The sequence below is a fragment of the Chamaea fasciata genome, unplaced genomic scaffold (genome assembly GCF_029207755.1).
Source record: "Chamaea fasciata isolate MVZ Bird 193981 ecotype frontalis unplaced genomic scaffold, bChaFas1.0.hap1 SCAF_1, whole genome shotgun sequence".
Classification (NCBI taxonomy): Eukaryota; Metazoa; Chordata; class Aves; order Passeriformes; family Sylviidae; genus Chamaea; species Chamaea fasciata.
The window spans coordinates 82,974,546-82,993,936 of record NW_027094086.1 but is presented as its reverse complement, the minus strand read 5'-3'; the positions used below and the strand labels follow the sequence as shown (position 1 = coordinate 82,993,936).

The 19,391-nt window shown below is 44.9% G+C and overlaps 1 protein-coding gene across 1 annotated transcript in view; it reads right to left on the bottom strand.

The window, feature by feature from the left end:
* Positions 1 to 19,176, bottom strand: part of PHLPP1 (PH domain and leucine rich repeat protein phosphatase 1) — a 133,687-nt gene extending 114,511 nt beyond the window's left edge. The window contains exon 1 of the mRNA XM_066186770.1: positions 17,714 to 19,176. Coding sequence (XP_066042867.1) covers positions 17,714 to 19,064 — 1,351 coding nt within the window. The 5' untranslated portion in view covers positions 19,065 to 19,176. The remainder of the gene's footprint in view (positions 1 to 17,713) is intronic.
* Between the last annotated feature and the right edge of the window lie 215 nt (positions 19,177 to 19,391).

The window sequence follows — 19,391 nt, the reverse complement described above, 5'->3', positions numbered from 1 at the left end:
GAAATTCCAAAGCCTAATTTTATCCTCTTAAGTATCTAGATACATAGACATATTTGCAGAAATATTTTCCATTCACATGATGGCTACAGCATTAATTACTATCTTACAACATTCTGCTAAACATACACACACACTGACAAATTTAATCTTACAAAGGCATATGTTTCAACAGAGCAAATCCTACACCACTGACGGTGGGGAAAGGAGACACACAAGAAATGACTTGCAACAAAAACCAAGACAGTTTTCATATGTAAAGCTCATCCACACAGTACTAAACCTTTGACTCCTAGTTTACCCGTGTGATGGTCTCCCAACACCAGATTATAAAGGCAGAGGGAACAACACAATCCTCTGGAGACTGGTACATCCAGGTGAGAGTATCTTGCACAAAGCATCTTGTGGCAAGTGCTCAATTTGCTTATATAAGCCAGAAGCTAAACAGAAAGACTTGGCATTACAACAGAACAAGCAGCTCTTGAGCATTCATCTACTCACAACGCGAACAGCTAGGAGGAGCAATAGCGTAACTACACGTTCCAACACCCCATTTTGTAACAGCAATCATTAACTCAATAGAACATGCTATAATAATTAAAAAACAATAGGATTTAGACTTTCTGTGTAGCCCAGCTCTCCTCTTACCCACAGTACTGTCAGACTTTCAAAGACAGTAACCTTAACTTTAGTATCCTGTATTCCGGAAGGTGAAACAAACTAATTTCAAAACAGTCAAGTTTCTCTTCACACTCTTTCTATCTCCACTGTCCACTCTGCTCCAACAGCAACCCATAATTTGCACTCATTTCCAAGTGATGCCAACGCACTTCTTGGGCTGCCTGGCAACAGGAGTTTTACTTGTAAACCTCCCCTCAACTGACACACTCCCCTCCTCCAGTACTCAAGAATGTGTGGAATAGCTGAAGCTATTTATCTTCATTTTGCTGAAGACTTTCCCAAGGTGTTGAAAAAATACAAGAAAACCAACCTTGAAGCAAATGTGTGCTTGCATGCACTTTTTAGTCTTGTTATGAAATTGGGTTCACAAAGTAAATTTAAGTAGTGACCTTCTAACTTTGCAGAGATTAAAACCTTATACATCATGTGTAATTTTATACATACAGGCAAGCAGAAGGTTTTTAATATAAAGCTGTAAAAAGTAAAGCTACCACAGTACTTTTAGAGCTTAAAATGGTAAGCTGTTCTAAAAGGAAAGCTGCCACAGATATTCAGCACACCGGTATTTATAAAAGAAAATAGAATTCAAAATTCACAGTTCGAAAGTTGGGGGGGGGGGGGGGGGAAGAGGGGCGGGGGGAGGAATACGAAGAGGCTATCTACCAGCAACAACGTTTCACTCCTTGCTTACTTGCTTTTTTCCTAGAACAATCCAGACAGTTGGCATTATTTTCTCACTTGCACGTGTGGTAACAGGTGCCATAATCTGTGTGTAAATGTTCTTAACAGACCACGGTCCGGAACTAGGGACACTTTGGGAAAACTACTTCATTCACAAGACTTTTAATCTCATGAAAAGTAATTCAGACTGATCTCTAAAACTTGCAAGCTGGAGCACTGAGAGAAAAAAGGACAAAACCCGCCTAAATACTCACTGACAGAGTATAAGCACAACGCTTTTCCTTCTAGAAACTACAGAGGAACAGAATGAAACTCAAAAAACACATTGCAGTTTTCAGGAGAACAGGAAGCTGTCCTACTAAAACATCAGAGTTTCAAATTAAGTCTCACAGCAGGGCAATCTTTAAGTCCTACACATGCCAGGATCCCAATAAAGGTGGAAACTTATAAAGGTGATTACTTAGCTTTAAGGTAATCCAAGTTTAAAACATCATTTTTAAGGGTACCTTGGCTTGCAGGTTTTATACCCCAGCATAAAAACGCATACTTTGCCACATGCTATGAGCCAGACACACAAACTTTGGGTTCCCACCTCCAATTCAGTTTCCAGACAAAACACGTTAGATGTAGCCCACCCTGCCTACATAAAAAACTTTCAATCCATGGACTTTCTTGCCATTCAGGTGCCAAATTGCGTATATTCACTGTTCCACCAAGCACTTCTCTCTCCATTTCGCAACAGACAATCCAGAGACATGTTAACAAGCAAATACCAGGAGAGTCTGTACCACCCCAATTCTGTTTGTTTTGGTGAAAATGGCAACTTGCCCAAATCCTGCAATACTCATCCTAGATAGCTGTGTGCTTTCCTCAATGCCTCAGCTGTAGCAGCAGAAAACCCACACCAATATGTCACTTTCCCTTTTCCAACGCCCTTTACATGTGTCAGTAATGTCTATCACTGTGGTATCTAGCTATAAAGATTAGATACCACAGGTCAGAGATGTGAGACAGCTGCTGAGAAGTGAAATGAATGCTTAAGTTTTCAGAGCATTTCGTAGTTTTGACTATTGCTTTGATTTAGTCATTGTTTTCTCAGTTTTCTTTCACCTTCTTGTCCCCTCTCTCTCTCCGCCCTTCCCCAAACCAAAGGCAAGCCACTGTTACCAGCTTTCTTCTCACCAGGCAGCAAATACACTTCCTCATCCCCTCCTTGAGAGAGCACAGTCCATGGATGACGAACATATTGGCTAGCGCCTTAAAACTCAAAGAGAAAAAGAACTATTTAACTCGAGCAAGTTAAATGTAAGCAGCCAGCTACCACATGCCAGTTTTCCTCATCAAACTCAGCATTTCAGAATATCTAAGATTACATGTACTAGCAAAAAAGTACTAATCTATCCCTGTTCAGACAAATCTGAACATACCAAAGGATTCAGCTATCTTGGGGCTGTGGACTGTGAACTTCTCATGATTCTTTGCTCTTTCTCAAGAGCTGCCAAGTGTATAAACTGTTCCCATTATTTACTCACAGATTAACAGTTGGTAAATTGGTCCCAGGGAATTTCTGAAGAATTTTCCTTATAACCATTTCCCTTGCTTACAGAAAAAGAAAAAAAAAAAAAAAAAAAAGGCAACCACACAACCCTTCCACCCCCAACCCCCCAACCCTGAATGAATGTGAGAACTTCCTGCACTCAGAACAGCATGAATAGACCTGGCAAGTAGTCAGGGAGATAGTACAGGCCCATGAATACTCTGAATTCAGCTTCTGTGCTGCCGCTAAATTAAAGGAATTCAGGAGCCTCACAAAGGCTTGGTTATTTAATTATATTATAAAATAAAAGGCTGAATCTATTAGACAGCATACGAAAGAAACCCTTTTCCCAGTGCCTGCGCAGAACAAGCAGCCCCAGTGACTCTGCCTAACCTTCTCCCTCTCCTCAGGGTGATGTCACCATCACACACCGCTGCCAGATCCAGCAGAGTTGCCGATGGAGGCAGAGCACTGCTCTACCTGCAGGCAAGAGTCCTCACCAGCTCGTCTGAGACAAGCCGTGCTTCTCTGCCACACGGGGTGTTTACCTTTGCTCTTCACTCACCATGAGACTCGTGACACTTGCAAGCAAGCTACAACTGTATTTATCTCTGTACCTTAAACCCCTAACTGGATGAACTCACGTCAGCATTCAAACCCTTCTTTTCACTTCAAGTGCCTTCAGTAAAAACCAAAGCACACACATTAATAAGAGTAACAACTACCAGTACCAGCAAGATGCAAAAACTGGTTTTTTCCCCAATCATGTTCTAGCTTCTCCCCCTTTACAATCACCAAGGAACAAATGCACTCAGCAATTTACCATGCAGGTCATTAGGAAACAAAGTCAGAGCAGCCTCCTCTAACTGAGGACTCTGCTGCTCATCAAGTCTCTCAACAGCCTCACATACACACGAGAAAATGGATAGGGCAACAATAGCACGCAGAGTGAAAGATCAAAACGACCCAGAGCACTGTGTACTCATTTTTACAGTTCAGCTGCCCATGCTTGCAATTTGGGAACCCAGGACAACTCTAACTGCAGTGTGGAGAACCAAATGCACAAGAGAATCCAAAAAGACAGAACAGGATGTATATGCATGAATGAGAAGACAAGGTTTGTCTAATATTTCATTAGGAAAATAAGGGTATTGCATTATTTCCCTGCTTCGGATGAAGACATGGTTATATTCAGGCATTTCTGCTACAAAAAGGTTGGTGGGTTTATAAAAAGAAAAAGTGAGCATGAAAGATTTTAAGCCACAACATTTGTTTTGGTATGGACAGCATCTACATTAGCTATGAAAGTCAGACATTAGTCTCCAACCATCTTTGGACAACTATGTATTTGGACAACTATACACTGCAAAGCAGTTTTAGTCTTGTCTACAGAGAACAGTCCAAAGGATTTTCAACTGAGAACATGCTGACATGAAAATTAGTGGATATGAGTAAACCTGAATGTGAAAAATGGAAAGAAAACGTGAAGAAAAATGCCAGTGCAACCAGAAATAGATAGTGCCAAGGCACAATGGCCAAAGAACCTACTGAAGAGCATGTTAAATACCACCTCTAATTAAGGATTGCCAACACAGAGCAACAGAACAAACTTCGACTAACAATACCACATCTGGAAAGGCAATTCCCCAACTCTGAGTGCAACATGATTAAGAATCTCACAGAATAAAGAACACATAGATGCCAACAACAGTACACCTCTACAAAAATTACAGTTGTTCTTGTGTTCACCAGTGACAAGGACACATAGAATCATAGGATATTCTGAGTTGGAAGGGACCCACAAGGATCCCAGAAGTCCAACTCCTGACCTGGCACTCAACAGCCCCAAGACTCACACCATGTGTCTGAAAATGTTTTCCAAACACTTCCCGAACTCTGGCAGGCCTGGTGCCATGACCACTTCCCTGGGGAGCCTGTCCCAGTGTCCAACCACATTCCGGTGGTTTCCTACCATCCAGCCTAAACCTCCCCTGACACGGCTTCTTGCCATTCCCTCAGGAGGAATGATCACCAGCAAGGAGATCAGCACCTGCCCCTCAGTTTCTCCTTGGGGAGAAGCTGTAGGTTGCAATCAGGTCTTCCCCTCAGTCTCCCTCAGGCTGAACAAACCAAGTTGACCTCAGCCACTCCTCATAAAGTTTCCCCTCTAGATCCTTCACCATCTTTATAGACCTCCTTTGGACTCTTTCCAATGGCTTGAAATCTTTCTTACACTGTGGTGCACAAAACTGCACACAATATTCAAGGCAAGGCTGCACGAGAGCAGAGCAGAGCAGGACAATGCCCTCCCTCAAAAGGCTGGTGGCGCTGTGCCCAATGCACCTCAGGATGTTGTTAAGTCCTTTTAGTTGCAAAGGCACATTGCTGACTCACATTCTACTTGCCATTGACCAGGACCCCCAGATCAGTTTCTATGAGGCTTCTCTCCAACATCTCGTTCCCCAGGTTGTGTGCACATCCAGGGTTCCCACATTTCAGGTCCAGAATCTGGCACTTCCCCACTGAAATTCATATGGTTGGCATGCAATCCTCTTCTGGACAGAAGTCTGAACACTGAGCTCCTGGGACCAGCTTACCAGGAACCCTACCTTTTTCAGGGCTACAAGAGGAGACTAGACATTCCCTGTACAACACTCCCTAGCAGCACTTTCCTTCACAGTCCATAAAGGACAATGGTTGTTAACTGCATGCTTTACTTAACTTTAGTTGATCATGTCTAGCTTAGCTGGTGACAGCAAACACAAGAGCAGTGCCAAATGCTGAATCTCCTCCATGTGTGCTGTACACATTCCTAAAAAGCAGAAGCTTCAAGGATGTGCCGCATATAATACCAATGCTTACAAGTCAGTCTAATGCTAAAGAATCAGTACATCCAATTCTAGGTTCAAAGACCATAACAACATGAACTCTTCTACCATCAGCCATAACTCTCACTATGCAAAACCAGCCGTTTTTTCCTTTATTTCATAATGAGTTTATAAATTCTTTTAACAGACAACCCAGGCCACAAATCCTGCCTTTTAAAATCCTACATTTGCTAGAGATGCTCTGCTGGATGAGGAACATACACATGACACAAGATTTTTTTATTTAAACAAAAAAGCCCTAAAAATTTTTCAAACACTTATTCCTGTAATAGAAAGGTACATTAATATAAAGTACATATATGTAATATAAAGTACACATTAAACTGTTTTAAGGCTCTGTTCTTTTTTATCTGTTTTGACTACTGTTGCCTTATCCCTACATTGTTGACATACACAGACAGCAATTTGTTGAATTTGTTACAGCCATGTGCTGTGACTCTCTGGAGAGAATTTTACTTAATTATTTTTGCAGCCCTGTGTTAGCCACGCAAGAACAAATGCTCTTCTCCACAAGTAATACAGTGGTGCTGCTTGATAGACAGCCTTACAGATACAGGCATGGGAGAATGAGGAACACACAAAGAGGCCGGCTGATACATGCATATTTAAAAGAAACCCTACAAAATCTTCAGTAAGACAACTCAAAATGTACAAAATGGCTGAAATAGTAAATGCAGCCAAGAATGTCCAAAAACTTCCAGTAGAAAAAGGAGGAGGAAGGGGGAGGAGGAAAAGAAAAAAAAAAAAAAAAGACAAAAAGGAAAAACAGAAAAAGAAGAAAAATAAAAGCACTGCAAAAAAAGGCAAGTAGGAAGAAAGAAGGAAAAAAAAATAAGGCAAAAGGGGTGAAAAGTATCTATCTGCCTGTTCTGGGCTGAAAGCCTCTACGGCAGATCTCTGCTTTGCAATCTGCTGACACCCTCAAGACAGTGCTGTTCGCAACTAAGGTGACAAATCTGCATTCCCCATTTCCACAGTGTAAGTAAGTAGTATCAGTTATTTGCCAGAACTCAAAATACATCTCCTATTAACACAGAACTGAAGCAGCAAGAGGTGCTGAAACTGCTCACACTCCAGTGGAGCACTGGAGCAAAGGATCATATCCCATCCAATGTTGCAAATTAAACATCAAATATACCTCGGGCTCTGGCAGACTGTTTTATCCAGAGAAACATTTACTCAGACACTCGCAGAAGAATATGACCTAGTCCACTGCAGGCTACAAGCTGTCTTAATCTCTGTACTACAGCATCTAGTGATACTGATCAATACATTTTCATTCTAGGTTTCAATTACAAGAAGCTGCAAGTCACAAACTAAACTAGGATATTTTATCACAAATGTCCAGAAAACAAGCATTCTGAAGCATTTTTCTTACAAGAGACACATCCAGTATGTAATCTGTAAAGCAAAATGAGTAAAATAATTTCATGTACTCTTCTCGTATTAGCAGCAATTAAAGTTGTCATTTGATTAAGGAGATTAAAGAGAAACACACCAAGCAGTCCTATAGTCTAATCTTAGCAGGGATGAATATGCTTATAGAGATGATATCATTGTTCTGGAAGTCATGAAATGGAAACACCTTCTGTATTTGATAGTCTGAAATGTATCACATTAACCTTCTGTTTATTCACACGACATACGCAGACTATAGGTTCTAATTTAATTGATATAGAGAAGGGACAGGATTTTCATGCCATCAAACAAACCTGCTCACCACCCCCCCCCCACAAGAAAAAAAAAAGTAAGACTCATCCCCAGCAACTACCCAGAGCTTGGACACTTCAAATATTCTCAGTCAGTCCTTCCTTTTATTAGCTAGGACACCCAAGACAAAAAGGTTAACTGTTTGCTCTGAAAGGATATAAACTCTAAATAATCAATTTTTAATCCACACAACCATGCTTCTACCAAGACAGTACATTAGAAGTCCTCAACTCAGGAATAATTTTGTATAATTACATAGTGCACAGCTTTCAACAAACTCCTGTTGGTATTTCTGAAATGCTAAATTGCATCTCCCACACATACATGATTAACATCTCTTTGAGACACATCCTGTTTGCAACCTGCAAACTATCATGCTTTAGTGCTTGTGGCCACGAAATGGTACCAGAAGAAACCAAGAGCTCCTAGACTGTTAACTTCAGTTCATTAGACATGCTAGCCATCTTCCAGATGTTCCACCACTTCATTCTTAACACTTTGTCATTAACTTTTTTATTTCAACAGACAAGCTTCATAGCATGAAAGCAAACAGACGTAGATGCAGAAAGTCAACAGTGACACACAGTAATTATGCCTGAGACAACCTAATAAGTTTCATAAATAAGATCATTGCTCACTGATGTCCCCTAGAGGTCTGTCTGTCCCACCAAGTAACACAAGAGAACAAGGAAAAATACCTTCCTCCATCACTTAAGAGTCCTGCACTTCAGCCACAACAACCCCATGCGGAGCTACAGGGTGTGGGAAAAGGCTGGAAAGCTGCCAGGTGGAAAAGGACCTGCGGGTGCTGGTTGACAGCAGCTGCACATGAGCCAGGATATGCCCGGGTGGCCAAAAAGGCCAAAGGCATTCTGGCCTGCATCAGCAGTAGTGTGGCCAGCAGGAACAGGGCAGAGATTGTCCCCCTGTATTTGGCACGGGTGAAGCTGCACTTTGACTCCTGTGTCCCATTCTGGGCCACTCACAGCAAGAAAGACATTGAGGGGCTGGAGTGTGTCCAGAGAAGGGCAATGGTGAGGGGTCTGGAGCACAAGCCTGACAGAACTGAGAGCTCAGGTTGTTTAGGCTGGAAGGAGGTTCATGGGGGACATCATCATTCACTACAGCTGCCTGAAAGGAGGGTGTAGCCACATGCCACATGGGTGATGGCCCTTTTTTTCCAGGCAACAAGTGACAGGACAAGAGGAAATGGCCTCAAGCTGCACCAGGTGAAACTCAAGTTGGATATCAGGAAGAATTTCTTCATTGAAAGGGTGCTCAGGCATTGAAATAGCCTACCCAGGAAGGTGGTGAAGTCACCACCCCTGGAAGCATTCAAGAAACAAAAGGACATGGCACTTACTGTTCAGCTGGTATGGAGATGTTCAATCAAAGGTTGGATTCAGTGACCTTGGAGGTCCTTTACAACCTCAACAATTCTATGAATTTGAGTCAATAATCATAAAAGAACTCACAATAAGGAGTCACTGGTTCAGCTGACCAATCATCTAATAAGCAAGTAGATTGTACACATAGGTAGCTTTGCTGCTTGTAGGACTCGTAAGCACAAATGCAGCGCTCCTACTTACTATACGCTGTAAGAAAAAGGTTAGAGAAGACCCGGCAGTAAGATAAAGCAAATGCTTGAATGAGAACAACAAAATGTCACTGTACACAATTCAGATCAGAAAATTCACTGTCCACTTAGATACTTAAAACTTTCAAGGCAGCTTTAAAAGTGATGAGAGCTGCTTAGATAGAGCTTCTCCATGGTGTACACAAAACCAAAATTGCTGCTGGTAAGGACTTCCAAGCTTTTCTGTACCATTTATATTAGAGCCAATAGTAGTTTGAACTAGGCATAGTTATTGTTTAAAGAAGCATGCAGCCTTTTCAAAGGAAAAGAGTCAGAATTATCCTCATCAAGTGAAGGTGCCTGAATCACAGGTTTTGTTCTACCCTTAATGCTGCATCTACATTCTCTCCTCCCCAGAGCACACATTCAGAAAAGGAGTGGCCTGCTACTTATCTTAATTACAGGTCTTACTATCTCTTTCTCTTTGGACACAAAGCTTCATAAATCAAACAAACAGGAAGAGAAATTGCATTCAGATTACATAATGAGGTTTATGTAAATTGCACCTACAGCCCAGGGTCCTGAACTTCAAAGGCATTCCAGCTCCTCATTACCCCCTGGACCAAGGCCCATTGTTTTGTTTTTATTCAAATAAGTTGGCATGGCATTTGGAGTGCTTGAAGATGAGAAGAACTGGTTCAAGTGCCTATTATGGGGTTTTGAGAATTATGACTACAATCCAGAGCCTAGTAAAGCTGAAGATTCCTGTTGCTGCTGCACAAGACCAAGAACAATTAATACCCTGCAGGGGACAAATTTACCTCTGGCCCACAAAAACACGTTGAGTTAACCTCTAAAAATCTTGCCCACGTACACAATTTTCATTTTCCTTCTACCAAGAACTAAACTAGATAAAACTGGAGAGAAAATTTCCCTGAAACTCAGTATTTTGCATCAATATGTAAATAGTTATTCTTAGCTGTCAAATCGAGGAACACACAGTTAGTTGAGCAATGAGTATTTTCAGCATCCCTCCAAATAAGTCGAAGCCAGCTGGAAGAAATTTTACTTCCCTCCTATCGACACAAAAAGCTTCAAAGAATAGTGCGCTACATTGTGAAATTGAATGACTTCACTCCAGGAGGTCTTTCTTCCTGATTTTACAGTTATCATTTTTAAATGTAATGTCCTCCAAAGAACAATTTTTGCCCGCTAAATAGTGGGGGGATGGAGCAGGCAGGGGAGTACATGTCACCCAAAAGATTATGTACCATTCCCATTCTTTCACATATTTAATCACATCCATGGGAGCAGAAAGTCTCAGCCATCAGACCCCAAGGTCAGGACTAGCTAGCTAGCAAACCAGGGAAGCAAAATTGCCCCTGGCTGGGGTAACTGGTACAAAGAACTTGGACTATCCACTAAATGATTTTATGTGACAATGGCAGGGAGTACAGAGGGTCCTGGTGACCACATCCCTGGTGAGTGACAGGCAAGACCCCAAAGAGTGATCACCGACAGTTCCTTCTTTAAAAAAAAAAAAAAAACCAAACACCACAGTGGCTGTGCCAGCACGGACACCACAGAAAACCAGTTCTACCATTCATTTCACCAACCTGAAATCCTGAACAGAATTTCAGCAAAACACTGTACTGTTTTTCATTTAAAACCCACATACATCCCTCCGTGATGGTATAACAGCTGCTGCATTCCAAACAGCAAGTAATGTTTTTTCTTTACATTAACAGCTTATCATATAGCACACATGATAAAAAGTAAACTAAGAGTTAAATAAAATATATCATAAATAACAATACTTTAGTAAATTCTCAGACACCTAAGGTGCCTTCAGTATGCAACAGCAATCAGTGGAAAAATGTTCAATTCAAATTTGCCACGAGTTATTTTTAGAAAGTGGTATCTATGTTAAAATACCACAGTGGATAAATGCCAGACTAATTGGAAAAAAAACCCTAATCTACAATGAATACAGGTTATTTTCTAGTGAAAAATGTCCAGATTGTTCTCACAAAAAAGCCAACACTACAGCTAATTTAACTGCCCAGAAAAGCTATTTAAGGACAAAAGTTACACGAAGAATAAAACACAGTGCTTTGGAATGAAGCACCAAACTGAAAAATCTAGAATTTTCACAGAAATCTTCTGCCTTAACTACCTCAAATCTATACATATACATATACAACTCTGACAGTACCATGCAGGTGTAATTTTAACAGGTTTCCAATCTCTCAGATTATTTTATAAGGAAGATATCATTGTATTTTTTTAAATGAGGACCATTGTCCTCCTGTGATATTCCTTAAACATCCTGTGATGGGCTTGGTGTTTCAAAATTCCTGTCTTAGAGCCAAATATAGAAAAAGTTAAGACACATTCATTTTTCAGTGAGTTTAAAGCTTTTTAGTTGTTTAGGAAGGTCAGTTGCATTTCTCTTAAAGATCTCAGAGAAATAAAAACTAAGCTGGAATCACATGGCCAAGACAGTGAAGTTTACAAACCTGAAGATATTTTGGTACACCCCACCCTACCCTTTTTACTTGGGTTAAGTTACCCCACACAAACTGCAACTGACTTGAAGCATCAAAATCTATTCCATTTGAATATACACACACAAAATATTTTACCAAAATACCCTCTTAGGTAACTACAGCATTGAGTTCTCTGGGTTAAAGAATAGTTATTACAGAGCTACTCCAAACAGTTTCCCAGAGTGCAAATCCTCATTTGAGCACAAAAGTTCTAAAACAGAGCAATGAAATGGACTCAAGGGAAGCTGAAAACAAGTACACCAGCACTCTGATGTCAATTAAAATGCCAGTGTGCCCCCTTCCACAAGCAGTGAAATAATGAAACACTGAAGACTAAGTCAAACTATCTTTGCTTCTGTCCAAGGCAAAAAGGTCAGTCTTTGGTTTCTTTTTCTTTTCCCCCATCCCAAAGTAATATTCTAATAGTTTAAATAGTTATTCATAATGATCACCCCTTAAATGCAGAGGGAAATGTAGCTGTAAGCATGTGAGGCACAGGTTCCCTCCTAATTAGAAAGCTGAGTATAAGAAGTATCAGTCTCCAGGATTTCCACCCTTAAACTTCTTTTCTGTGGAATTCTGTATGCCTAAATTTTTCAAAGTGACCAGCAGGTTATCTTATACGTGCCTCTTTTCTACAGGATGACTTAAATAACAAATAAATATCTCTTTATATTGTTTTATAAAGAGATTTTTTTAACTATCAAAGTAGGTTTTGATACTTAAGAAGCACACACCAGTTGCTAACACCGGATCGAATTAATCCTTTTTTTTTCCGTACAATTAAGCAGTACCTTCCCAAGAACCAAGTAGTGCCTCAGATGCATAACAGTCTGTCAGTGTCCTAATAGAACAGATGGATGCTTTAATTAGAGATTAAGGGGGGGGGGGGGGGGGGAAGATAATTGGTAAAAATTGCAAGAGGGACAGTATCAAAATACATTAAGAGAAAAGAAACGAAAAAGATTGCCATGTTCTGTGCTGCAGCAGTGAAGAAATTCAGCTCCTGGATGTACCAAATTAGGCACTACATATTTAGTATATATAGTAACTGCTATGTACATCACACTAAAATCTCCCGTGTCAGTACTTAACACATACTTAAGTTATGGATGTTAGCCAGGAGTACAACAGAATTTAAAAGTTGAAAAGACCATTGCACTTAACAGCTGTCACATACCAAAGCTCAGCTGCGGCTGCACCAACATTCCAGCATTATCTGCATGGCTCCTCCTTCCCAAGAGCCCCCCTGAAAGCTGCCTACCTCACAAAGACCCCATTCCAACAGGAGATAAGCAGGTGGAGCCAGCCAAAGGCAATGCAACCATTTTAAACTTTCCTGCAGAACAGAAGTGCCATTACCTTGGGACCCACATGGACCAAGCCCAGATTTAAACTGCTATGTAGCTGAAATGTGAGTTTCCCAAAGAGGAAAATTTTAGGTATTACTTCTCTCTGCAGGAGATGCCAACACATAAATGATTACAAGGTAAAGAATGTTCATCCGAGTCACGCTAGGAAGAAAAAAAGAATCAGGATCATAGCAGCCCTAGGCAGAGGTTGATTTTTCTTTCCGTTTCAGACAAGTTCACAGAGACCTCTCCTGCCCAATCACACCTGCAAAAAGACATCCATTCGCATTAATGTGAATTAATGTGAATTAATTACTTTCATGTTAAAGATATGAGATGTCAGAACTATGTCAAGTGCTCCAAAAGCAACTCTTTAGGGCACAGCTGTTCTCCCACACTCAATAATAAAAAGAGCATCTCTGGCACGATTCCCCCCAATAACAGCACTTAGTCACCTTAAATCGAGTTTATCAATGTATTAAATAGCCAAACTACGTTATTCAGCAGGTAGCACAAGCAGCCAGCAATTCAATACATTCCACAAAGCTCTGCACTGCCAGGCCTACAGCACCTTCTAAACTAAGCATCTAAAACCGTGTTTCCATCCATCCAGCTGGAAGTCCCAGTATGACCCCAACTACAAGGTGTACCTTTTTTAAAGAAGACAAGCAAACACAATTGCTCCGAGCACTGCAACTGATCCTGACACAAGATCTTCCCCCCCTTTTCTTTACTGGACAGAACAACATCCCTTATAACATATTTCAAGGCCAAGCTAGATTCATTTTTCTTTTTTGCAGCTTTCTAAAAGGCCACGTGAGCCAAAAGGATCTCTTCCCAAATAACATCTGACAGCCAGATGCAAAATTAACACCCTTAATTACATCTGGCATTTCTTAGTATTCTGCCCATAGGCAGTCACCTACTGAAGAAGTGATTTATTTGATGACACTGGCAGGTGCAGAAGCCCTATGTCACATCAAGGGGCAGAAAATTTAACGGTGGCCAAGTGCCAGAATCAGAAACAACATCACCTTTCATCACTAAAACAAAAAAGGTTCAAACATCCATTGTACCGAACCAGTCTTCAAGACCAGGATCGTATTACACATGCCCCTTGCCACGCAGAAGCTCCAGAACACAGCTCTGCATATAATTCCATGCTTATTTTTGATCTAAAATAAATAAGCAGTTTTGCAGCTTTTAATGAGATTGTTGTATTAGTCTGTTTTCCCTTCTACATGCAAATTATCAGGACGTCAAGGCCACTGGACAACAATTATTTTTACAAAGCAATAAGGAATACTGTAACTTGTTTGCAAGAAGTCTTCTGGATCACAGCCACTCCTGAGGTTTTAGGAATAGTTTAGGAAGTCTGACCTAATCGGTCTCCCAGCGACAATATCATGACTGTTATTGCACTGTGGATTCTTACACAGTTCCATAACTCAGTCACACAGAATCTCAACAGAAAGCTATTTAACCATGTCCTTTTAGAGATCAGGTATTTCAAACTTTAAGGATATTATCTTTTGTTAAGATAGATTTCAACAGAGAGAAAAACTGACATGCCTGACCAATCGCTAATGCCCAGTTTTGCTCAAATTGATGTTACAGGAAGTAGGATCAGCCCCTTAAAGCTGTAAGGGATTTTGTTTTAGCAGTGGTGTTATCCATTTAATGCTTAAGAGTCAAGACACTGACGAAATCAACCACATTCACACTCTTAAGGAAGAAAATGAGAGGAGACACCAGAATAAATATGCACTAACCACATTCTGAAACAAACCAAGGCAATGTACAGGAAGCACTTTTACCTTCTTAGTGTCCCATTTTGGTTTTGAGGGTTTTTAAAGACCAGATATTTCATTTACAGAATATTTGTGGACTGCTATTTGTTAAGAAAACTGTTATGTCACAGTAGAAAAATCTGATTCTCTGCAGTTCTCCTAGCAATAATTTTTTAATCTGTGTTTTCCAGATTCCACAACAGGAGAAATTACCAGCCTACAGCAATCACTAAAACTATTGGCTGTATTGTCTTATGTGGAATTTGTAATGGTGAGTTTCAGTACAGTCATCTTCCAGTCTTAAAACTGTCTAACCTCAGAAATAAAAAAAAAACCAAAATCATCACTTTGCTCTCTTCTTTTCTCCCCATTCCAGGGGGATTAGGTGAAAGAATTCCTTTTAGAAGCAATGCAATAAATCCAACCTAGGTTTATGCCTTTTCACATCAGTACAAGACCAGTATCACCAAATCCCACTGAGACAGCTTGCAGGAAATTACAGGGATAGAGATGCTAGTGGTTCTCTCTCCACTGGGACAAGCCAGGCCACTTAAATCAACGAAGTCCTAGGCTAACAGGAAATCACTGTTTTAAAGCATTCCTTAGGGTATGATCCTGGAGGATCATTTATTAAAAAAGTATTTTTTCTAAGCAAAACACTTAACTTTGGGGCCAAAAAAATTGCTCCCCTTTCCAGCGTAATTTGGTGTGTATTCTTTTTAAGTGTCTCTCCTTCCCACCCTTTCATCTTCGGGTGGTGTGTGTATAAAATAAGGAAGCAGAGATAACTTGCCAAGACAGTTACATAAAATCAGTATGATTACATGTCAGTAATATTTTCTTAGCTGTTTTCAGCTGGTCTGGTACCTTAGATGCTGCAACCTTTCTGTTACAAGCACCTGATCACAGGTGTTTTAGATGTTGATCAAAGATCCCCTCAAAGAGATAAGGATTTCAAAAAATGCTGCACTTCTGAAGTACAGAGGCATACTTGTTCGCATACGAACTTGCATAAGAAATTTGCATTAATTTAATCCTATGTATGCTCACAGAAATACCCTTCTATCCAGTAGTTTTGTACAAGGAAGTCTAAAATGTACGAGCTATGTTAGCAGTCAAGTTGAGACACAGAAATAAAACAGAGCCGCAACATCCTCATTTAGCATGTATAATTTATCATTTAATACATTAAAATTACATGCAAACAGGCTTAACTGTGTGTATGTTTCCTGGTTGTGTTTTCTTTAGAACGCATCCTGTTAGAAAAGGAGGCACACAGCTGTCCCAATTTAAAACACGTGTGTGCAGCCCCATTTAATGCTGGGGTGGGACTGGAAATAAAGGAAGCAACATCCCTCCCAGCATCACCTGCTGACTTCCATCCTCAAGAGCAGGCAGAGAAACACAAAAGACCACAATCATCATCTGAAAAAAAAACGTATTTTAAGCTACTTTCTAACCCCAGTGCATCTAACCTATTTCTGTCAATTCCTTTAACAAATACTACTTTTGCACTCGTTAACCCAGGGTCATTGTACAATCAGAAAAATCTGAAGAAAAGCTGAATTGACCACTTGCCACCACTCCCACATTCTCTTCTAAATAAAAAAGGGCACTTATCCAGCATACTGTTCTTGTTACCACCCCACCATTACCGACTCCATTTGACATTCAGCAGAATTCACTCTAGAAAAGAATATCTGTATTTTTCAGAGTTAAGGCACTGAATTCTCACGGTTCATTGAAGGACCATTCTGCTCAGCCAACCCAGCAAGGGGATGGATGGCATGTGCTACTTTGCTAGCATGACCTCATCTCAGGATATCACATTTACCTGTTTCACAGAAAAACTTACAAGGTATTTGAACGCATACTTGGACATTAAACAATGTCTTCTTTTTGAAGGGATGTACAGGATAGCTAAAACCCAAGAAATTCTGAGATTACAGTAAGTCTTCTACACAAACCAACTCAACTGACACATAAGGTATTTTTAAACCACCCTAAAACTGCAGAAGGTTGCATAATTACAACGTGGGAGCTAACTTTTCCACCCAACACTCTCCAAATTCTGTGCTATATGTTTTAACAGCACAGCTGCATTACAAAGCTTCTCCCTTTTCATTATAAAGGTTTTGACCACCCCGCTTCCAAAGACCATGACCTGTGCTTCCCCTACTTCTCTCGCTTACTGCCCTCAGTCTCTCAGTGAAGTCCCACCACTCTAACGGGAAGAACTGATGCCGGAATGCACCGTTCTCCGGCTCAGGCATCTGCACGCCCCGTACTGCTGTACGCGATTTCAGGAGCAAGGTCTGAGCGGGGCTTCCCCCTTGGGAGCGAGCCCGCCGTGCCCGCGGCTCCGCGATGGGGCGGGCTCGGCGCTCCCCGGAGCGAGCACGCAGCTCCACTAAACCGTGAGCGAGCTGCCGGCATCCCGCAAACACTTGGAACAAACAGCCTTCGACCTCCCGTGCCCGGCAGCGGCACCGATGCAATTCCCCGTCACCAGGGAAAGCAGTAGTAGATTAAGGCTGATTTAACCTCGAACACCCAGTGCCGCTGCTGGGAACGGGAAAACAACACAAGCGCGACCTCCATTACCGAGGCGCTGAAGGAAGGGAAGGCTGCCCTGGGCACAGCGCTGGAGCAGCCTGAGCGCCGCTGACAACGCGGCTTCTCCCGGCAGCCGGCTCGGGGCAGCGCTTCCCGCCGCCGCCGGGGACCTCCCGGCACGGCCCCTCCCCGACGCGGAGACACCCGCGGGCCGCCCTCCCCGCGACAGGGGGACAGCCCCGGGCCGCCTTCCCCGTGAGCGGGTACAGCCCAGCGGAGCAGCAGCGCCCAGCCGCCCGCACGCCCTCCGCTCACCCCGGCGCCGGCCGCGCCAACAGCCGGGGCGCTGGGCGCGGCTCCCGCCCCCTCCTCACAGTCACCCCCCGCCCCGCTCACCGGCGTAGAAGCGGATGAGGCAGCCGGTCTCGGAGTCCATGCCCTCCTCCTGCACCCGCCACAGGTCCCGGAAGCCCAGCTGGGAGAGGTAGTCGTTCTGGATCTGCAGCGGCTTCTCGTGGGCCTCCAGCCGCCGGCTGGTCTCCCCGTGCAGCTGTACATACAGGGCGGGCGGCCCCGCCGGCTGCTCCCGCCCGCCGGCCGCGCCCGCCGGCCCCCCCACTGCCCGCCCCGGGAGCAGCTCCCCCGGGCAGGGGGGGTCCCGGCCCGGCCCCGCACCTGCTTCTTCCACCCCGTCGGGGGGCGCCGGCTCCACCTCTAGCTCGTCCGAAGAGGACGAGCCACCGCCGCCGCCGCTGCTGTAGGGGTCCAGCCGGTCGGAGACGCTCTCGGCGCTGGGGCTGAAGCTCTCGGTGTCGGAGCCGGTCGGCCCCAGCTCCCCCAGCAGAGAGGGGCAGGAGAGCGGCGGCCCCGCAAGGTACAGTTCGGCCGGCGGCGCCCCGGGGCTGAAGTCGGAGGGCGCCGGGCTCGGCCGGCCGCCGGCCAAGTCGCTCTCGTCGGCGCCGCTGCACAGCGGCAGGCGGTCGGGCCGCGCCGCTTCCCCGCAGCCTCCTCCGGACAGCCTGCTCCGAGTCCCCCGCCGGCTCCTGGGCTTCTCGTCCGGCTGCGGCCGCAGCCCCTCGGCCGCGGGCTCGGGCGGCGCCTCGGCGGGGCCCGCCGGCGGGTCGGGCGGGGGTTGCGGCGGCGGCGCGCCCGCCTTGCCCAGCACTCGCACCACGCTGCTGCCGCCCCGGTGGCCGAGCTGCTGCAGCCGGGCGGCCACCTCGGCCGCCGTGGTCTCCAGGGTGCAGAGCACCGGGCGCAGGTAGCAGTTCATGTGCCGCTCGTAGACGTGGACGCAGCCCCGCTGCAGGTCCCGCCGCACCCAGTCCCGCTCCGGGGGCTGCAGGGGCTGCAGCTGCCGGGGCGGCTTCAGCAGCAGCAGCGCCTTCCTGTCCAAGCTGCGGGTGCCCAGCGAGGGGGCCGAGGCGCCGCCGGCGGAGGGGGAGGCGGTGGAGAGGTTCCTCTTCAACCTTCCCCGCCGCAGGAGCAGGGAGTTAGCGCTGCCGGCCCCGCCGGGGGCCGCCGGAGTCCCGCTGGCCGCCAGCGCCGCGGGAGGAGCGAAGCCGCCGGCTCCCCCTCGCCTCCGCCGCGGGCCGCCGGTTGCTTTGCCGTCCAGCTGCCCGCCGCCGCCCGACGGCTCCGCGCCGCTCTCCGCCTGACTCCTCCTGCCCGGGGAGCCGCTCTCCGGCTCCCCCCGCCCGCTTCCCGCCGCCGGGGCTTCTGCCGCTCGCTGCTGCGCGGGCTCCATCGCCCGCGGGGCCGGGGATGCCGCCGCCGCCGCCCTGCTGGGAGCGCCGCTCGGCGCGGCGCGGGGGGGCCGAGCGGAGCGCGGCGCCGCGTCCCGAGGGTGGGGATTACGTAGCAGCCGCGGGAAGCATTCCGCCGGTGCCCGGCTCAGTCCCGCTGCCCGGCTGTAGCCAGCGCCATTAGGGAGGGAGGGAGGGAGGCAGACGAGGAGCGAGCGATCCCGCCGCCGTCCGCCGCTCCCCGCGCGCGCGCGGCTCATGAATATTAACCAGCCCACGGGGAGAGAGGGAGGCTCGCGAGGGTGACGCCACCGCTCGCGCGGCGGGGC